Source organism: Sphaeramia orbicularis, chromosome 20 (genome assembly GCF_902148855.1).
Source record: "Sphaeramia orbicularis chromosome 20, fSphaOr1.1, whole genome shotgun sequence".
Lineage (NCBI taxonomy): Eukaryota > Metazoa > Chordata > Actinopteri > Kurtiformes > Apogonidae > Sphaeramia > Sphaeramia orbicularis.
In genome coordinates this window covers 8,204,561-8,222,880 of record NC_043976.1, presented here as the reverse complement: position 1 = coordinate 8,222,880, position 18,320 = coordinate 8,204,561, and the positions used below count along the sequence as shown (strand labels likewise).

The window sequence follows — 18,320 nt, the reverse complement described above, 5'->3', positions numbered from 1 at the left end:
CTTTTTTGACCTCTCTGTAATTGTAGGTGCTCGCTGAAGTAACTTCTCGTGTAAATACTCATGGTTCTGTCACAGAAAAAACATATGGTTTCATTTACAACATAGCTATACAATTTTAATACAAGTTTGGCAGCAGTCAGCATTGAACACTGAGATTCACACTGTCTATTTAAATCTATGTTTCAGCCTTATTGGCCAGTTTACAACATTTGTTAGAAATTTTTACAAAAACATTATAAAATATTACTAAATTACATTGCATTGAATTGACTTGTTTATGTTATCAGTAATTTCGCCTTCCTGGTTTAAAAGCATAACAACCCCTGCCCTCTGCTGTACACTTGGGGTACTGCAGCTCTTGCACTGATCAGGGTCATGTCCAGAAACCAAGAGGCTGGATTTGGGCTATGACATGCTGAGCAAGCAGTCTAGTTGTTCCAGTTGCTAGGGCACCGAGCAGCCAGAGGCTGGAGTTAGACTGCTTATCCCTGCCATTGTTAGAAATGGATCTGCATGGCCAGTAATGAGAGGAATTCTGCAGTGACCTCAGTTTGGGTCAATCACAGACAAGTCAATCCAAAGTGAGAAGTAGTCTGAGTCAAATAAACACCTCAGGGGAAAGACAAGATTTTTTTTTAGTTATTTATTTACTTCTTGTTGCATTATATTTTCTATTTATTTAATACCCTGAAACATTCTAATGTCAATATGAAACTTGTAGAGCCACAAAGATTAAACTTAATTCATCTTAATATTCAACAGTAGTCAGACTGGGGTCATTCAGATTCAATATCTTGTGCAGCCACAGACTTTTATTAAACTAAGACAGCTAATGTCTGTAACAGCGATGCTGCTGACTCATTGTTCAAGTGATTCAGTCTCAGACCCAGAGGCACCTACCTTTGCCTTCTGAAAGAATTTATGCTTCAACAGCTCTGAGGATGTTGGCCTGAAAAACAGAAGAATAACAGTAGTCAGTAACACAAGTCACCACTTCTTAAAAACTGCAGAATGATGTACAATGTTGATGAACAGAACTGTTAATATATAACTATACAGAACTAGAAGCACTCAGAGAGCACAGACCTCCGCCAAGGCTGATCAGTGGGCCCCCCCGTGGGCCCCCCCACCCCCGATCACCCCCAAAAGTTAATAATTTCTTCCTTATCCCATTTCCAACAAACCCTGAAAATTTCATCAAAATCTGTCCATAACTTTTTGAGTTATGTTGCACACTAACGGACAGACAAACAAACAGACAAACAAACCCTGGCAAAAACATAACCTCCTTGGCGGAGGTAACTATTAATCACTATTAACACCTGGTTAGGACAATAAAAGCAGCTACACTGTACTGTTACCAAAGGGATAATATAAAACACCTTTTCTCGGGGTCCTTCTGTAGACACAGGGAGATCATCTTCCTGAAGGATTTGCCATATTTCTTTACCATCTCTTTGTCTGTGATCCCAGTCTCCAGGCATGGGGGGTCATTCTGCAGTGTCAGCATCAAGACCTGAAAACACCAGCCACACTTTTACCCAAAAGAATACATGACTTAAGCAACTGTACCGAGAGGACACATGAGGATCTGACATTGCATTTGTTCCACGTCATTGACTAAATGTTTAGTTAGACATCCCTGCAGTGCTCTAACCTTCATTGGTGGGTATTTGTGATAAGGTGCAGCTCCTGTGGCAAGTTCAATTGCTGTGATCCCAAAGCTCCAGATATCTGCTTTGAAATCATAACCCCTCACCTGCAAAAGTGAAGAACAACTCATATTCAGCTCACAAAAGTCATGTTAAGCTCACATATATACTATAAAACATTTAGTGCTCACAGAAAAATTTACTCTCCAGACAGATCTGTGCTGTAAGACATTTATTTAGCCTTTTAATTATTTAAATCCACATGTTATCTGCCACTAGTCATGGTAACTAGCTACATGTAAGGATATTGCATGTTTAAAATAGAAAAGAAGTGAAACTGTAATCAGTGGTTTCTGATCAATATGGTGATGATTACAAAGATTTATGACTGCATCATTGCAGGTGAACAACTTTCAGAGCAGCAAACTGAATATTTTCCTTGTCAAATAAGAGGTCAAACATTATTGTGTGTTGTTTTAACTTTATACCTTTGCTGAATAAAGATTTAAGTTTAAAAAAAGAAAATTATAACCGGTGAACATGTCACAAAGAACAAAGGTTGAGAAATACGCTCACTTGTCCTCCTTTTGATCTATAAGATTTTCCTGTTGTTCACCCAGTCATTTAATCTATCTATTTATTTTTACACATTTTTGGTTCAAATGTATTTCTAGAAATCTCAGTTTTTTTATAGCAGTCCTTTGGTTCTACTGTGTTCCTGTTCCTTGTCAAAACTGTTTTACTTTCTACTGAAAGTATTTTCATAAATTTTGTGCTTAACTACATTTTTTCTTCATTTCTTTTCTTCTGTCAAACTACAAAGACAAATACCTTACAACTAACACATTTTACACTAATATTTATTGTGACAGTTCACATGGCATTTCCCACTTTTTTCCTGAAATAGGTTTCCAGCTTTAATTAAATGTTTTGGTGAAATAATAAACATAGCAATGTGTTACCCATCATATTTCATTTGTGACCTTCCCAACAGTGCCTGCAGGTTTGTGCTGTGAGTTCTGTGTCAATATTTAGATTTTAAAATATGTCTGTAGGTCATTAGGAGACTCTAGTTTTTATTAAACTACTCAAAAGACAATAATGTCCTTAATTGCCACTCAACTGAGTGTTCATTTTGCCTGCTAAAGAAAAGATCAACTCCTGCTTGGTTGTATGTTTTCTGTTGTCATGGTTGCTTGTCTTCTTGCTAATAAGAGACCGACCTGCTCCATGACCTCTGGGGCCATCCAGCACGGTGTTCCCACAAACGTCTTGCGTACTTTATTTCTAGTGATGTCACCACCTGTGGCTAGAAAAGCACTGACGCCAAAGTCTGGAGGAAAAGAACAGAAAGGACGAAGTAAGGAAAAACCCACAGTCAAAGCACGTTATCAGCCACTCAAAGCAGTGTGTCAACAACAGTTTTCTCAACAGTTAATTCCCCTTTACAGACCTGGGCATAAATACACGAAGATATTGAAACAGGGAGTGGGGAGATGAGGTTTCAGTACAGGTGAGTGAGAATTTAAACATTTAATTTTTCACACCTAAACTGGGTCACTAGTGACAGGTGCTGAAAGGTGGTGTTGCCTCGCGGCCAAATACCTGCAATTTGCACTGAACCATCATCCCCAAGGAGAATGTTTCCAGCCTTTAGGTCTCTGTGAAAGAAAGGAGAATAATAAATTACTATTCAGATTCAGCTGTCTGAGAGGAACAGTTGTGCCTCAGGTAAATCTGGCAGTAAAAATAAACAGTAATGAAAAATAACAGACTGAAGTCAAACTGATTAAAGCTTTACATACCTGATCTTTATTTTTAATCTTACCGCATTAAATAAGCGTCAAAGCATCCATCATTCTACCACACTATTTTTTTTTTGTAGACTAATAAAGTCTAATAAAGTGGCACACACACTCTGCAGCTAATTTGTTCATCCCTTTTCAGCCTCCCCTGGTGGTGATAAGAGGATTCAGCGGGGACAGATGTCTGCCTGCCTCTGCGCACGTGCGTGCACTCATGCACACTGCCACACAATTTCACAGACTGCCACGCAGAATGAATACTGCCATCTCACCAGCCAGACAGTTGTCATAGCAACAGACATTCTAAAGGTAAAGTCAGAAGGTCAATCAAAAGGTGGGGAAATGAAAAGTAAGTACGGCAGCGGTGACACATACAACTACAGTGAGCTCTTTATGCATGTATAAATGTGTGTTTTAATAAAGAGAACAGCAAAGGAGGCAACAAAGAATAGCAAAGTGGTACACGTCAAACTCACTGTGAGCCTTTACACTGCTCTGAAAAAACTACGGACACATTCCATTTGCACACATTCTCAACTGTAAAGACCAGCAGACAAATTTAACAGAATTAGTCTAAAAAAGATGCAGCCTAGATATGTGTGCAGTTCACCTTAGCACCAGATGGGGGCACTGGTGTAAAATGCTTGCAGCATTCACTGATATATTCATGTAAATGCAGCTGGATCATTCCAGCAAACAAATTGGTCTCAATGAATGTAAAAATAGACTGCTCTTTGGAGTACTGGTTTAGAGATGAGACATGACACAGCTGCTGAGGAAAACAGCTCCCTTACCTAAACCACAGCACATAATTCAAACACACTGTACACACATGCACACACACACAGATACAAGGCCACGAGCATGTATGTGGGGGGTGAATGCTGCAGAATTTATGATGGCATGAAAGATTCCTGTGCTACAACGAGGCGAATGTAGCTCCATGCTTACATGCTGTCCCCAATCACTAAAAATGTATGACCTGGGCTTCTGAAGCCTTCCTGACAGGCAGAGATGATGTAGCTTGGCTTTTAAAACCTCTCTCCTCAATGTAACGCCTGTCCTTCATCAGCTAGATGTATGCTCTTTACAAGAAACCTACAGGTCGCCGGTCCTTGTACCAATGCTGCTAAATGCTTGAGTGCAGGGCCTTTTTATGCCAAGAGTCCTCTACTGAAGTAACAATCAACAGGTTTCATAGAGACAAGAGGTGGGCGTGGCAAACAGTGATCTACAACTGGAGGAATGCTGCACATGTTACATATAAGGCTGAGAGTAAAGATGGGGGGGTTCCCGATGCATGCCACAGTGATGACTGGGATAAGGAAAACCTCATAAAATCAGATTTGCTTATAGAGCCTGAGAGTTTATTAGCTGATGGTATCAGGGCTTTCTGCAAAATATATAATGTAGAATCAGGTCAGAAAGAAAAGTGCTGTACGTTGATATGATATGCATGTTGCAAATTTTCAGTTCAATTACATGATATGTCACATCAGCGGTCTTGGAAGACGGACTTGAGTACTAATACTACTCTGAAAATAGAATCTGTCTTTAGTAAACATATTTTCAAATGCAAAATATACTTAAATATGCTAAACTAAAAGAATTCATTATACAGTAAAATAGTTCCTGTCTGTTTGTATGTTGATGCTCTATACGTATTAAGAAACAATTAGTTAATACTTCAGTCTATCACAAACATTTGAAACCAACACATTTGGGTAAACATGGTTTTTACTGAATAGGACAGCTATTAAATTTATACATACCTGTTCTTTTTACAGTAAAGTATTTCTTCAGTAAATATACTCTAAACTGTAATTACCCTGGTAAACAAGTAATTTCTGAGGAACTACAGGCAAAATATTGAACTATGTACAGTGTAGTTGGGACCATTTTAGGTTGGTAATAACTTGAATATAATTATGTATTTTCTAGGAAAGTGGGCTATAAGTTCTTAGAACCACCTCCTATTAGTCATCAATTCAAGTTACAGTTGTCAAGTAATAATGGCGGTAACTGCGTAACAGTTGAATACTGTCCTGGTAAATTCTAGTTGGTAAAAGTAGGCCTATGTATGTATCTAATAGCGAGTTTAGGACTACGAAAGGAAAGATTTCAAAACTGTACGGTGAAAAGTAACTGAAAACAAATGTAATGGAGTAAAAACTACAATAGTGAACTTTGAGAGGTAGTAGAGCAGAAGTATCAATCTGCATGAAATGGAAAAGCCAATGGTACAACTGCAGTGATTCACTACTTAGTTAGATTCCGCCACTGCACATTAGGGATGATGCAGATGAGGAGAAAGGGTAGATGAAGAATTGACATGACAGCTGCGGCTAGTGGCTTTTAAAAACCACAGACAGTGTGACCCGATAGAAATGTCTGCTACCGTACAGACGTCTGTGCTCTGCGGCCCTCTGTCCCGCTGTCACTTTGTCGCCCTAACATAACAGCGCAGTGATTATCAGGTCACTGTGTCTTACCATTTCTTGCACTCACTACTTAGTCCTTGTATTAGCACATACAACAGGGATGATTTACACCTGGTAATGTGAGACATTGCTTTTTAAGGATCAGAGGGGAGGAGGATCCCAAAATACTTTTCCACAAACTTTTCCACAACCACTGTCCCTCACAGGGTGCAGCCTCGTCTTTTACTGCCCGTTATTCAGGATTAGACCAGAACTAATTATGTACCATAACAATTTATTAGAAATTTAAATGTATTTTGTGGTAGGGTTACAGACAGTGAAAGCCAGTGCTTGAAAATAGATACAAATTTGATTGATCTTGGCTTGAATGTGTCTGATGCTTTCTGAGCTACATCATATGAGATTTATCTGAATGAAGAGCAGTAAGCTTTCAATCCAAACCACAGCTGCATAAGGGAATGATCATTATTCCCCATCTATGTACAGTAAGTCTCAGTGTGGTGTTATCATTCACACATTAAAAGTAAGCTGTGAAAAATAAAACATAACCCTTATTTAAAAGTAGATTTCTGATGTGATAGACTCCACTCTGGATGAAAAAAATAAGCCAAGATCTTTGAAGCTGCATCATTCACAAAGTATGATCAAGGTATGCTTCCATTGGGCACTTATTCAAGAGCCATGGAGGATATGGTTCACTGCAGCAGATTGTAATACTCTGAGAAAAAGGCTGCAGAGTGCAGACAGTCATTAACATTCAAAGGAGAGGAAGAGGAGGAGGGAGGAGGTGGTGACACAATGCACCACGTTAAGTTCAAAGAAAAACTGTAGCAGGGAGGAAAAAAAGCCAACCAACAGACAAAGTCCCAACTCCTACTAGTCATCCTGCCATAGAATACAAACCATTCATACTCTCCATATCTTAAAGCACCTTATGGCTCATAAAAATGATGGTAAAAAAGTATTGAGCGTTACAAAATATTAAAGAATGAACAAGGTGTGTTCAGGCTTTTCATATTTATGACCGATTGAATCATTAGCCAAGCAGTTGTCAGGTGGGAACAGCCACACTTTGAAACTGTCAGGAAGATTTATCACTCTCATCTGGCAGCCCCTGCACCTCGCACCTCCATCGGGTCACCTCCTGTGACATCACATCCTGGTGCCAGGCTCCCAGTACCCCTAACAGGGCCATAAAAAAAGGGGGTTTATGAGCCACCTTGTGAGTCTCCTACAGAGATGAAATGCCTTCATCATCCCACTGCTAGTGTTCCCTTTGCAACCACACAAATATCAGCCCTCTGCTTCTGTTCTGATTGCCCTCATCCTTAAAGATAAATATCACTCGTCACTTTTTCCAAATCATTTTTTTAATCTCAGAATTTTTTTCCCCTTTAATTCCAAGCAGGAGCTCTCAGAGGCAGCGTTTCTACAGCCATTACATGATGATTACTAACCACATACTGAGTAATTTGCCAGGCAAAGCTCTCCCAAGTAGCTTCAGAAGACACGAGAGCTTTCAGAGACACCACAAAATAAAAGATGTCTAAGGGGCTGTCTAATAATTAAAGATCCCATATAGTTCAAATATTCATCCATCATACATTTTATGAACTTAGAAGTATAAAACAAATGCTGTGAAAATATGAGATTCCTTCCTACTACCATTGCTCTTCCTCCCCACACTAAATTTGCGTCAGTTTCTTCACTGGAACTGGATAACCAACAGTCATTGCGCTAAAGATTTGCATAATGATGTTGCATGAGCCACTGTGAGAACTGGTCATGAAAAGTATATAACTGCTGCCTGTGGAGCACAAATCCAATCACTGCACAGCTTTACAAACGGGGAAAAAATGTTGCAGACAAGTGGATGAATTTTATTTTTGGAGACATGTTACACCATAGTGCAAAGAAAATTACAATCTACGATACACTGGAGTAGTATCTGAACTAATCCTGAAGAAATGATCTATGCCAACAAAGCAGTCGCCTTCAAACAGATTTCTAAGTTGATAATTTTATTAGCTTGGAATGGCCCCATAAGCTAGAATACAGCGTGCTAGTTATGTGCATGTTATAAAAGGAGTTAGGCGAAAGCACCAGGACGTACTCATTTGGGAGTCTTGACAGTTTAATTTACTGCTTGTATTTTAGTGTCCATGCTAAAGGCTAATGATAAACTAGTGAAATGAGTGGGTGGGCAAGTGAGAGTGAGGGAGCAGTAGTGTGGCTGCTGTCAGGGTAGACAGAGGTGTGCTGAGATGTGCATTGGGTGAGGAGTATAATCTGTGACTGTAATTGTACATTACGAGGGCTGTTCAATAAGTTCATGGCCTCACCCAGAAATACTGGTTGTTATAATACAGGATGTTACATTCTTTCGTGATGGGATAGTGATGCTTGAACATCGATGGACCAAGTGCATTGCTGTAAATGGAGATTATGTTGAAAAATAAAATATAAATGATCAGTCTGTGTTGTTCTGTTCTGGGTGAGGCCATGAACTTATTGAACGGCCCTTGTACCATATGTATTTACATACATTTACAACAGTCCCTGTCAAATCTGATTCCCAGGCCACCTTGAACAAAATAAAGTGTTCAGATATGACCATTAATCCGTAGATTAATTTTTTTTATGTGAACATTTCATTCTTATTTGTAAAATAGAAATGTGCATGAGCCAAATAAAAGCCAAATACAAACAAGATTATCAAAATCACATATACAGTATATCTAAATACCGTTAATTATTCCAATGAGGCTTTTCATGTTTGAAAAGTAGTAGGTAAAAGATGCTTACTTTCATAATCCTTATTTTTGTCTGTTTTTATACCATTTATTTACATTTAATTAACAGAACTCAATTACTGACAACCAGTGCCCATCATATCCAAGCAAGACGATCAAAAAAGAACGACTGTGGCCAAAAACACGAGACCAAAAAAAAAAAAAAAAAAACCCCAAAACTATTCAACTGTCGAAATCCAGATTCTCTCCAAGTTTCTGTACATACTATTTCTCTTATGTTTTGTGCATGGATCGCAGCTGCTGCTGAGGTTAGAGCACAAGCGTCAGCTTTGAATCAGTGACTTTTCAAGCTAACGTGAATGGGGAGGTGGAGCACTTTGCCGTCTTGTGGTAAATGTCTCTGGTTAAGCCTACAGCCCAGGCTCTAACACTCTAATTGCTTTTCTGCCGTCCTGGACTAGATGGAACGCATCATGTGACACTTTTTCTCCTTCTCCCTCTCCGTCAGGCCTCACCCCTTGATTCTCTCCATCACCTCTGTCCTGAGGCTCCCACTCATATGATCCAGCTTACACGGAGAGAACATGCGCAGCTGTACGTGCACGTTTACATCAGCAGACACTGATCAAGTGCTTCTCTGCTCTCAGCATGTCACAGAATTTCAGTGCAGAAGACACACCTCAGCCCCCGTGGTGAGAGACGTGATGAGGGAATGATCTCCTGGTGTTCTTCTAATGTCTTTTTCAACAGGGCACAGAGTTCGGCACAGGTTTCTCTTAGGAAAAACATCTCCTTGTCTCTGGCAGGGGCCGATAACCCTGTCACATCTTGCTGAAGCGGCATACTGCAGCCGATTTTCCTTTTAATTACCACAAACTACGTTTACTCCAATTCCTCACATCTCTCTATAGTTTGTATCAGATATAGCAGTTTTTACCCCTTTGGCCAACTGTCGTCTGCCTGTCTGTCCATTCAACAACATAATCACATTATCTGAAGAATGCATTGACATACCTGCACCAAATTTATACAGTGGACGCATCTTGGCATAGAGCAGAAGCCTACTGAAAACAAGTGACCTTGACCTACTTTTTCAAGGTCAAATGGCCTTGTGCATTTGTAATATCTGAGTACTTTCAAATATAGAAATGTACGTAGGGCTGTGCAACTAATCAAAATTCAATTACGATTTCGATTATTACACTCAACGATTACAAAAATTATGTAATTGAGAAAAAACGATTATTAATTTAGAGTTGTTTTAATTCATGTGCACGCAAGCTACCATGAGCTGCTCGGCCCCGCCCCCCTCTAAGCTACAGCTGCCAGCTAGCCGACAGGTCCACCCCACGAGGAAAGCTGTACCTAGCGGTCTGGAAAAATGGCAGGAGAATCACAGCAGAAGTGCTTGGCAAACAAAAAAGGCACGTCAACTTAAATTGTATGGAATCACTTTGGGTTTGATGAAGAAGACGAAGAGCAAAAACACATCACGTGCAAAAAGTGTTTCGTAGTTGTGTCCGCACCGACCGGTAACACAACAAACCTTTTTAACCACCTAAAGTTTAACCACCACGACCTTTATGATTATCTTATGAAAAACCAAAACACAAAAAAAAAACAACTCCGTCTACAAGTTCATCCGCAATACAATCTTCAATCTCCGAATCTCTTTACGCTGCAGTTCCCTACTCATCAACATTGGAGAGACACCAAAAGACAACAGAATCCATTGCCCATTACCTGGTTAAAGGTATGTGCTCCATTAACACCACTGACAACTCGGGCTTCAGACAAATGGTGAATACACTGGACAAACGCTATGTTTTGACTTCAGGACATCATTTTACATGAGCTGCTACTACGCGTTACGTTTTTTTTTTTTTTTTTATTGCTACAGTTCTATGGCAAGTCTATAGCAGTTTAATTACAGTGCACTATTTGTTTACAAAAGGAAACATACTTGAATTTACAGTATACTTATTTGCATTCAAATATTTTTTTTTTGTTTCGTACAAAAGTGAACATACTTTGTTTCAGTGTTTTAAAGCTTTATTTATGTTTAAAGAGTATATTTTACATTGTTTTGAAGAAAAAAATAAACAACTTTAAGGTTAGCCAATAATCGTTTTTAATTATCGGGATTTCAATTTTTGCTAAAATAATCGTGATTATTGTTTTTTTCTATAATCGAGCAGCCCTAAATGTATGTAATAAGTTTTACACAAATGCAATGTAATCTAAATTAGAGGGCACTAACTTTCAACAGAACCTTACACTACATTTGGCTGAGGGGTATTAAAAGTACGCAGCATGTTATGTTCCAATTAATGCCTTTATGAGCTCATGATATCAATGTTAGCTTCATCTGCATTTTCAAGCACAACAAATCCCTCATTAAATTACATGATTAAGGCCTTCAATCCAGTCTTTCTCTCAGTTTTAGTGAGCACTTTACCACGCAAAAAGCCATGCATTATGTTCACATGTTGCTGTCCTAGAATGTATGTTTATCAATGGGGGGTGGGGGGGCAAAAAAGAGGAGATAGATGAAAAAGTGAGTTTTGAATATTAAGTTCAGGGAAGGTAGAGTAATGGCCTCTTCAGCCACCATGTCAACTGGGTACATTGTAACAGCTTGAGTAGAGGGACTTAACCTGGACTTGAACTAGCTTAGAGGGGAGCTTTCAGGATCACATTTCCTGTGGCACGCAAATCTGCCATTGACACATTCCTCTAATACATATTCATTCAGTACCTCTTAAAGATTATCAGCATGGAAGTATTAAACTACTTACGGATCTCTTAAACTCACCATTGTTGCAGTTTAATTAAAACAAGCACTGATGGCTTATAATATACTGACTACACAAAGTATGTCTACAATTAGAAAGAATAGTGATTCATTAGCGCAAAAAACATTGTCACTGGTTCTTGTCTTGCACATGTCGCAGTTCTGTTGGTGGAGTGCCCTGACTCATCTCCACACATCTAAATGAATGTCTCTGACCTTTAACAGAGAAAGTGGCAGTCTGCAAATGGCATTTCCTTGATGTCAAGCAGCCCTCTAAAACCTAAGGATATATAATTTATTGTCAAAGACTTGCAGTCAAGACAAAGGCAGAAAGAAAAGTGTCCCTTTAAGAAGCTAGAAAATCATTTGAAAAACAATTTACTGAAATAACTAAATCTTCTTTCCAAGAGCAATTAATTGATTAATTGTTGCAGTTTTAAGATAAGACTTTATTGACCCCACCATGGGGAAATTGAACAGTTTACAGCAGCAATATGCAACACAGCGGTACAAAAGAAAGGTAGGTAGAAATACACATTCTTCAAGTATAAAATTCACGTATTACTCTCTTCTAAAGTGGGAATTTATGGTCAGGCATGAAGAAAAGTGTACTGCATCTATATCAAAGTGTAAACAAAATGTGTCAACAAGAGCACAGAGTCTCATGTGACCAAGATGGGAGACCAACTGTTAGAATATTTACTTGCTGAGAAACACAGAGGAGAGTGCAGGGGGTGGAGCTAAATGTTTCTGATTCATAAAACCTCAAGGTGAGATTTGATAATGCTTGTGCAAAGAGCGTTAAAGGAAAGTCCTCTGTCGGTTTTATCAGGGTACCTCCACAAAGGGGCAGGAGCCTTTGTTACCTGTGGATCTGTCCGTTCTTGTGGAGGTATTCCAGGCCCTCAAGGACATCTTTCAACACTGTGGCTATGCTCGCTTCGTCCAGGACACCCGTCTTGTGCTCACCTCGTGAGATGATATGCTTGATCACGTCCAGCACTGAGCCTAGAAAATGAAAACAGAACACACAAGACTTACAATCTCACAATATGATTTTCTTTTCAAAAAACATTTGTTACTGTCAACTTCAATATCAGATAAAAGAAAACAACTCTGAGTATGGCTGGGTGATATATTTGTCTTTTTTCTGGTCTTAACTGATGAAGAAGCTCCTGCATTTATAAGAAAGTCATCATGGACCATGGAGTAGTCTATATCACTTATTAAACTGAATCTTATTTATGGAAACACATAGGCATATTTCCTGATGGATTGACAGATGTTCAGTCAAAATAATATGGGTATAATATAATTTGATTGTGGGTACACAAAAGCCTTTCTATTTCAAAGAAGATGGAAGACACAGGAGGGAAAAAACAAAAAAGAGGATTTTGCTGTAAAGACAGTGTTGTGTAATCATAAATGTTACAATGACCTTTCAGTTTGGTTGTGGCAAAACAAACCAATACGAAGGTAGACAAATGTTCATAACCTTACAATTTTTATGCAGAAAATCTGTCCTTAAAATAATTTACTTAGAATAAAATACACAAGTGTGTATCTGGAAATACACACAACTGTGTTAGAGAGAAAACAGAGTATGACATCATTGAGAACATGTTTTGGATGTGGTCCACTGACACCGATTAAATTAGATTAACTTTGTGGGTTCATAGAATTTGTGTTTGAGGTTTTCCATTTAAATGAGTTTCATCCGGATGATGAGCACGCAGATGGTAAAGTGCGCCCATATCCAAGTAAACATCACAATGACTGCTGTTAGAGCCATTTAATTTTATATATAGTCTGAAGAGCAGCTCCTGGATTTGACTCAGGATGACATCATCTTTACATTGTGCCTCTGCTGCTCAGTTTAACTTGTTTACTTTCATAAATTTAACATATGGAATACTTTCAAGTCTTTCTGTCATTGTCCTTTTGGAAATTTAAGGTTTTAAGTCAGGCTATTTGTCTTTTCCTTTACTTGCCAAGCTGAATGGTAAACTAGCACAGCTGACTTGGCTCTTTTTGGGGCCATAAAGACAAGTTCCCCTCAGCTTGGCTCTTACTAAATAAAAGTAGTGCTCTGTATAATAAACCAGGCAGGTCTCGGTGTATGACTTCTTTTGGGGGACTTTTCACAGAAGACAGAACATCTCTCTGAAAGGAGATGAAGTATTTGCATTCTGTATGACAGAAAATTGGACAACACTGGTGAATGAGGACAAAGCGGAGAAGCAAAAAGAATGCCACTTGCCTGACAAGCTGTATTGTGCTGTGGCGATACACAAACATCACCCTGCCACACTGCCTATCTGTTCCTCCTTCTTTTGCTCAAACACCCCCTCAGCTACACACACACAGAGCTGCACTTGCAAACAAAAGCTGGAAATGGCCTTTTCAAGGTCCCGAAACACTGTCTGCTACACAATTCCAGGACTAAATTGATTGCATTTGAGCAACTGTGCCAGACTGAGAGTGCAAAGATATTTATTTGCTCAATCACTTCAGGATGCCCTCGCCTGCGGCACTCAGTCAAGCGCTCACTGCATTACCCAGAGGAGCCGGTGATGACAGGCCACCTGAGACTAGAAAGTGTTATTGCACAGAGTCTAAGACAGTGTGAAGGGACAGTGAGGGAGAGAGACGGTGGGTTCAACGGGTTCCTTTTGTAGTGACGATGCACAGCAGAAAATGTGATTCAGCAGTGAGGGAGAGAGACCGAGGCATTCAAAGAGGGGACAGATGAGGACGGCCGGGGAAAGAAGCCTTGATGTGTGTCTGAGTGTGTGAGATAGCGTATGTGTATATGTGACCATGTTGAGTGAGTGAATTTGCAGGCAGACAGACGAGAGTGTACGAAGAGTGCAGGCTCGCTTCTCTGATGTGACAGCTCTTTGAAGCTCATTGAGAAAAGGCAGCCAGTTTGATTTTTCTCCCCCCTCCAAACATACATGCGTTTCCCTCTTCACTAAAGGTTTCTGTGCTTGGTCTGCCGTTCATCTCAGAGTCTGAAATGACTGGAGGGAGGGGGGGTGAATGACAAGAAGTGACAGGTGACAATGAGGAAGGCGGTGAAGGAAGGAGGGCGTTGTTGAATACAGCTTCACATCTTGAAGGAGGGAGGAGATGTAGTTCTAATGAGCGAACAAATGGTGTGATTATACAAGAAAGTGACCAAGCAGCCCCTGCACAAAACAAAGTCCATGCTCACTCAACTGGATATGAAAAGTGACGGCAGTTTTCCTGAAGACAGAGTGCTTTCTACATCATCTAAGCAGCTTTAATGGACAGGAAAAACACTACCGAAAATTGAGGGAAACAAAAGGGGAAGAGCGTATGGTGAATAGTTTAGCAGATCAAAGCTGAGGTGGCATTCAGGAGAGAAGATCCCCAAGTGCAAACACATACACACCACCTGATGTAAGCGCTGGAGGATCACAAAATGCCAACCCTGTCAGCTGCATTTTAATCCGTTTGATTGAACTCTTCATGCCTCATTAGTCTGTTACGACACACTGACACCTTCTGAGAAGTTAACAATCCCAAGGTTCATTTTGCATGGGAAAGACTACACTTTCCAAGACAAATGATACCTGTTGGCCTGATTTGAACAGCTTGGTCCAAGTCCTCGGAGGAGTTTACACAAATCACAGGGAATATATTAAGTCCCAAGAGCAGAGTGTATTGTGGAGCATGCAAAAACTGAGGAAAACGTCAAGTCATCATTTAAGGTATAGGCTTGATTAAACAAATCTCTCACTTTCTGAGGATTTTGAGCAAAATCTCTGAAGGTGTAAAAGTCAGCATAACTTCACAATAACTCTACCAAACTCTACTTCATGAAAAAACAGCTTTCATCACCTTTGCAGCTTTTCTGTTTTACAGGGCAGATAAGGTTTGAGACTAAAGCAGTATATGAGAGGGCAAAAGAGCAGCGAGGAGGAGGTGGAAGAGGAGGAGGAGGCAGCGGACGAAGAAGATGAAAGTCCTTGCCAACTGTGCTAAAGGCCAACGGGGAATGCCAAGCAAAGTTACAGAAGGAGGAGGAGAGTTGGGGTGGGGCATGGGGGCTGAGGTAAGGCATGGGTGGTGGAGAAGAGAGTAGTGTTGACTGAGACTTTGGGAGGTTTCCACTGCCCGATCAACCATTTATTTCCATGTTAAAACTGTATTCTGAGAATGAGGAGCACTGTGGCGAAATCTGATGACTACATCATGATCCAACAAATCCATTGATTTTACACAGTCTTTTCATGCTGAACTTTAATCAAACAATGAATTTAATCAAACAACCTGCTATTAGTTGGGTAAACCCAGAGTGGCGTTCAGGCGAGCTCAAAGTGGTGATTGTGTCAAAGGCAGCGCATTAATCTCCGGGGAAGACATTCCTTTACTTGCTATGGCATGACTCATATTCTGTCCCTGTGGGTTTCAGCGGATGTCTCGCTGAAGAGAATTCAGTCACTGACAGGTTATGCAGTGGTTTAATGAAACAGGTGTTCAGGTGCCACGTTCTGAACAGGAATTTCCTGAAAAGCCCTGAGAATACAGGGCACCTCCCTCAGCACTACAAGTTTGGCCTTGAATGAGTTTGTTAGAGAGGGTTGTAAGCCTTTTATTACTTCTTCTTTTATGGCTATAAAAACATGCCACATGAGGTCGAGGAAGGTGTACTAGGCACTTGAACCTTTAAAAACATTACGTTATGATCAGCGATATAGGAATTCAAAGAGTCACAAAAATTTTTGTCCTAGTACTTGTAAATTCTTTGATGTATGCCATTATTGCTGCTTGGGAATAATGTATGCCAGCGGAATGCAAGTGCGACAGTTGTTTTAATGTGCCATATGGCAACCAAACAGCAGTAGCATAGAGCTAATTACAGACATTTGATGCAAAGCCAATTTTCAACATGGTAAAATCACTTAAGTGTTTTTGAAGTATTTCCCTACTAGTGAGTATTTGCCTTTAACAACCAATAAGAGTACGTACTCTTCTTGGAAGGGAAGGCAGCTAAAACTAGTGCTGATTTGATTTGTACTACAGTACAAGCAATAGCTAGGATCAAAATACATTTTGTTACAAACAGTACATTTTTAGAAATCACAAAGCACTCCTTCCCTCTCCATTTTCAGTTTCTGTGTGACTGAATCATAGAGCTCTCTGCATGCCCACAGACAGCAATGCTAAGTTTGTATGCTTTTTCTGCATTTTTCGTGATGTTAATTGCACAGACATACATATATTCACTATGGAGGCACTGATTGTGAAATTCTTGGTTGATATTTATGAACACAGATTTTCTCTTCTGACTTGTAATTTATTTTCCTATTTCATGCCATGGAAAGTGAGAAAGAAAAAAAGAAAAAAATGTATTAAAGTATTTAAGGTCTGCCATCAGGGCTTCCATCTGTCAAATGGCATCTTATTTGCCAAAAGCCAATATGAGACAACCTGGCTGATATTGGCCTAATACTGAAGACCAATATAATCAATGTAATCTTAATTACTTGCATCTGTTTTGTCTACATGTCCATTCACATCTTGGCATTGACTCTGTTAATTGCTTGGTGCAAAAAAAATCCAGTATGCTTTTGGTCACAATATTTGAATGCATATAATCAATTAAGAAGACTGGAACATACCATTTTATCACATGGCACATAGTAATGGATAGTGAACAGTCATAAAGAGGCGTGAAATTCATTAGTAGAACTGCGCACCACTGGTGACGCACCACTAAAAAAATGACTTATGCTTCAAAAACAAGAGCAGCATTCATGAGTAAAAAGTGTTTGGTGGCTAATTTAATGATGGCAATAAGGATAAAAGACATCTAAAAGTAGTATGTAACTGTCAAAGATGGGTAAACATTTCTAGAAAAACACACTTAGGTGATCTAACAACATTCTTTTCTATCTTTGCCTCCTAAGACCCAGCTATGAGTTTTCTGTCCACATTTGTGGACAAGAGTTTCACAACTTTATACAAAAAAAAAAAAAAAAAAGGAAAAGAAAGAAAAGAAAAGAAAAGAAAAGAAAACTGTCCACCACAGAGGACATTCCATAAAAATTTTAAAAACTGCATCTGAAAAAACTGTCACATCATGATGTTTCCAATATAGGCACTTATTTAATAAAAAAACAAAAAAAAGCTTGTACTTTGCTGACATTTCCTGGGTCTTAGGAGGTTAAGAATAGCTCTGCTCACATATATAGCACTTTACAAACAAAAACTGTCAGCATAAAAACATGCCTGGGCTGTGTCAGATCAACTGTCAAGCTATTAGACATCTTTCAAAGCTAGAAAACACACCACAGGCTGCACAGTTTCTTATGCTCCATCGAGCCAGAGGAGCAGACAGGAGCTGGCCTTCCTCAGGGCCGATTTGCTCTGGCCTGTGGAGTGATGGTCTATAAACCCAAGCTCATTTGAGGCTTGTCTCCATGGTAGATGTCGCCATGGCCATCATTTAATTACTCTGCACAATAAAACTCAACATCAAGGGCCTCTGTTTAACTAGGATAAGGGGGATAGTGAGGCCATCTTAAGTGGTGTGTGTTCCTGCTGTGAGGCTGGCCGCCTGCTTGAGCGTCGCTTGGCGGGCACGGTGCCCCGGGCACAGCTGCAGGGCGGCTGCCAAGCGGCTCATGACTTGAGTGTATCTGAGGGAGCGAGGCATGCCACCTGGGCACCATCCGTTACAGTGGGACGCTGTTTACACAAGAAGGCCTGAGAGAAGCAGGGGACGGTATTAATAGTGTGTGTGAGTGTTTAGTGGGTTTCTGTGTACCCTTGTGCTTGTATAATTAAGTGTCTGAGAGTGAAAGCAGAATTGAGATTGAGACAAGTGGCAATTTTTTGCCACT

The 18,320-nt window shown here is 39.8% G+C and overlaps 1 protein-coding gene across 2 annotated transcripts in view; it reads right to left on the bottom strand.

Annotated features, from left to right (window-relative positions):
* oxsr1b (oxidative stress responsive kinase 1b) overlaps positions 1–18,320 on the bottom strand; it is a 45,184-nt gene that overhangs the window by 8,951 nt on the left and 17,913 nt on the right. For both annotated transcript variants that reach the window (XM_030122878.1, XM_030122879.1), the window contains exons 4-10: positions 12,312–12,453; positions 3,258–3,313; positions 2,876–2,985; positions 1,658–1,759; positions 1,383–1,516; positions 901–949; positions 1–66 (exon numbers count right to left, since the gene is read on the bottom strand). In XM_030122878.1, the coding sequence (XP_029978738.1) occupies positions 1–66; positions 901–949; positions 1,383–1,516; positions 1,658–1,759; positions 2,876–2,985; positions 3,258–3,313; positions 12,312–12,453 (659 nt within the window). The remainder of the gene's footprint in view (positions 67–900; positions 950–1,382; positions 1,517–1,657; positions 1,760–2,875; positions 2,986–3,257; positions 3,314–12,311; positions 12,454–18,320) is intronic.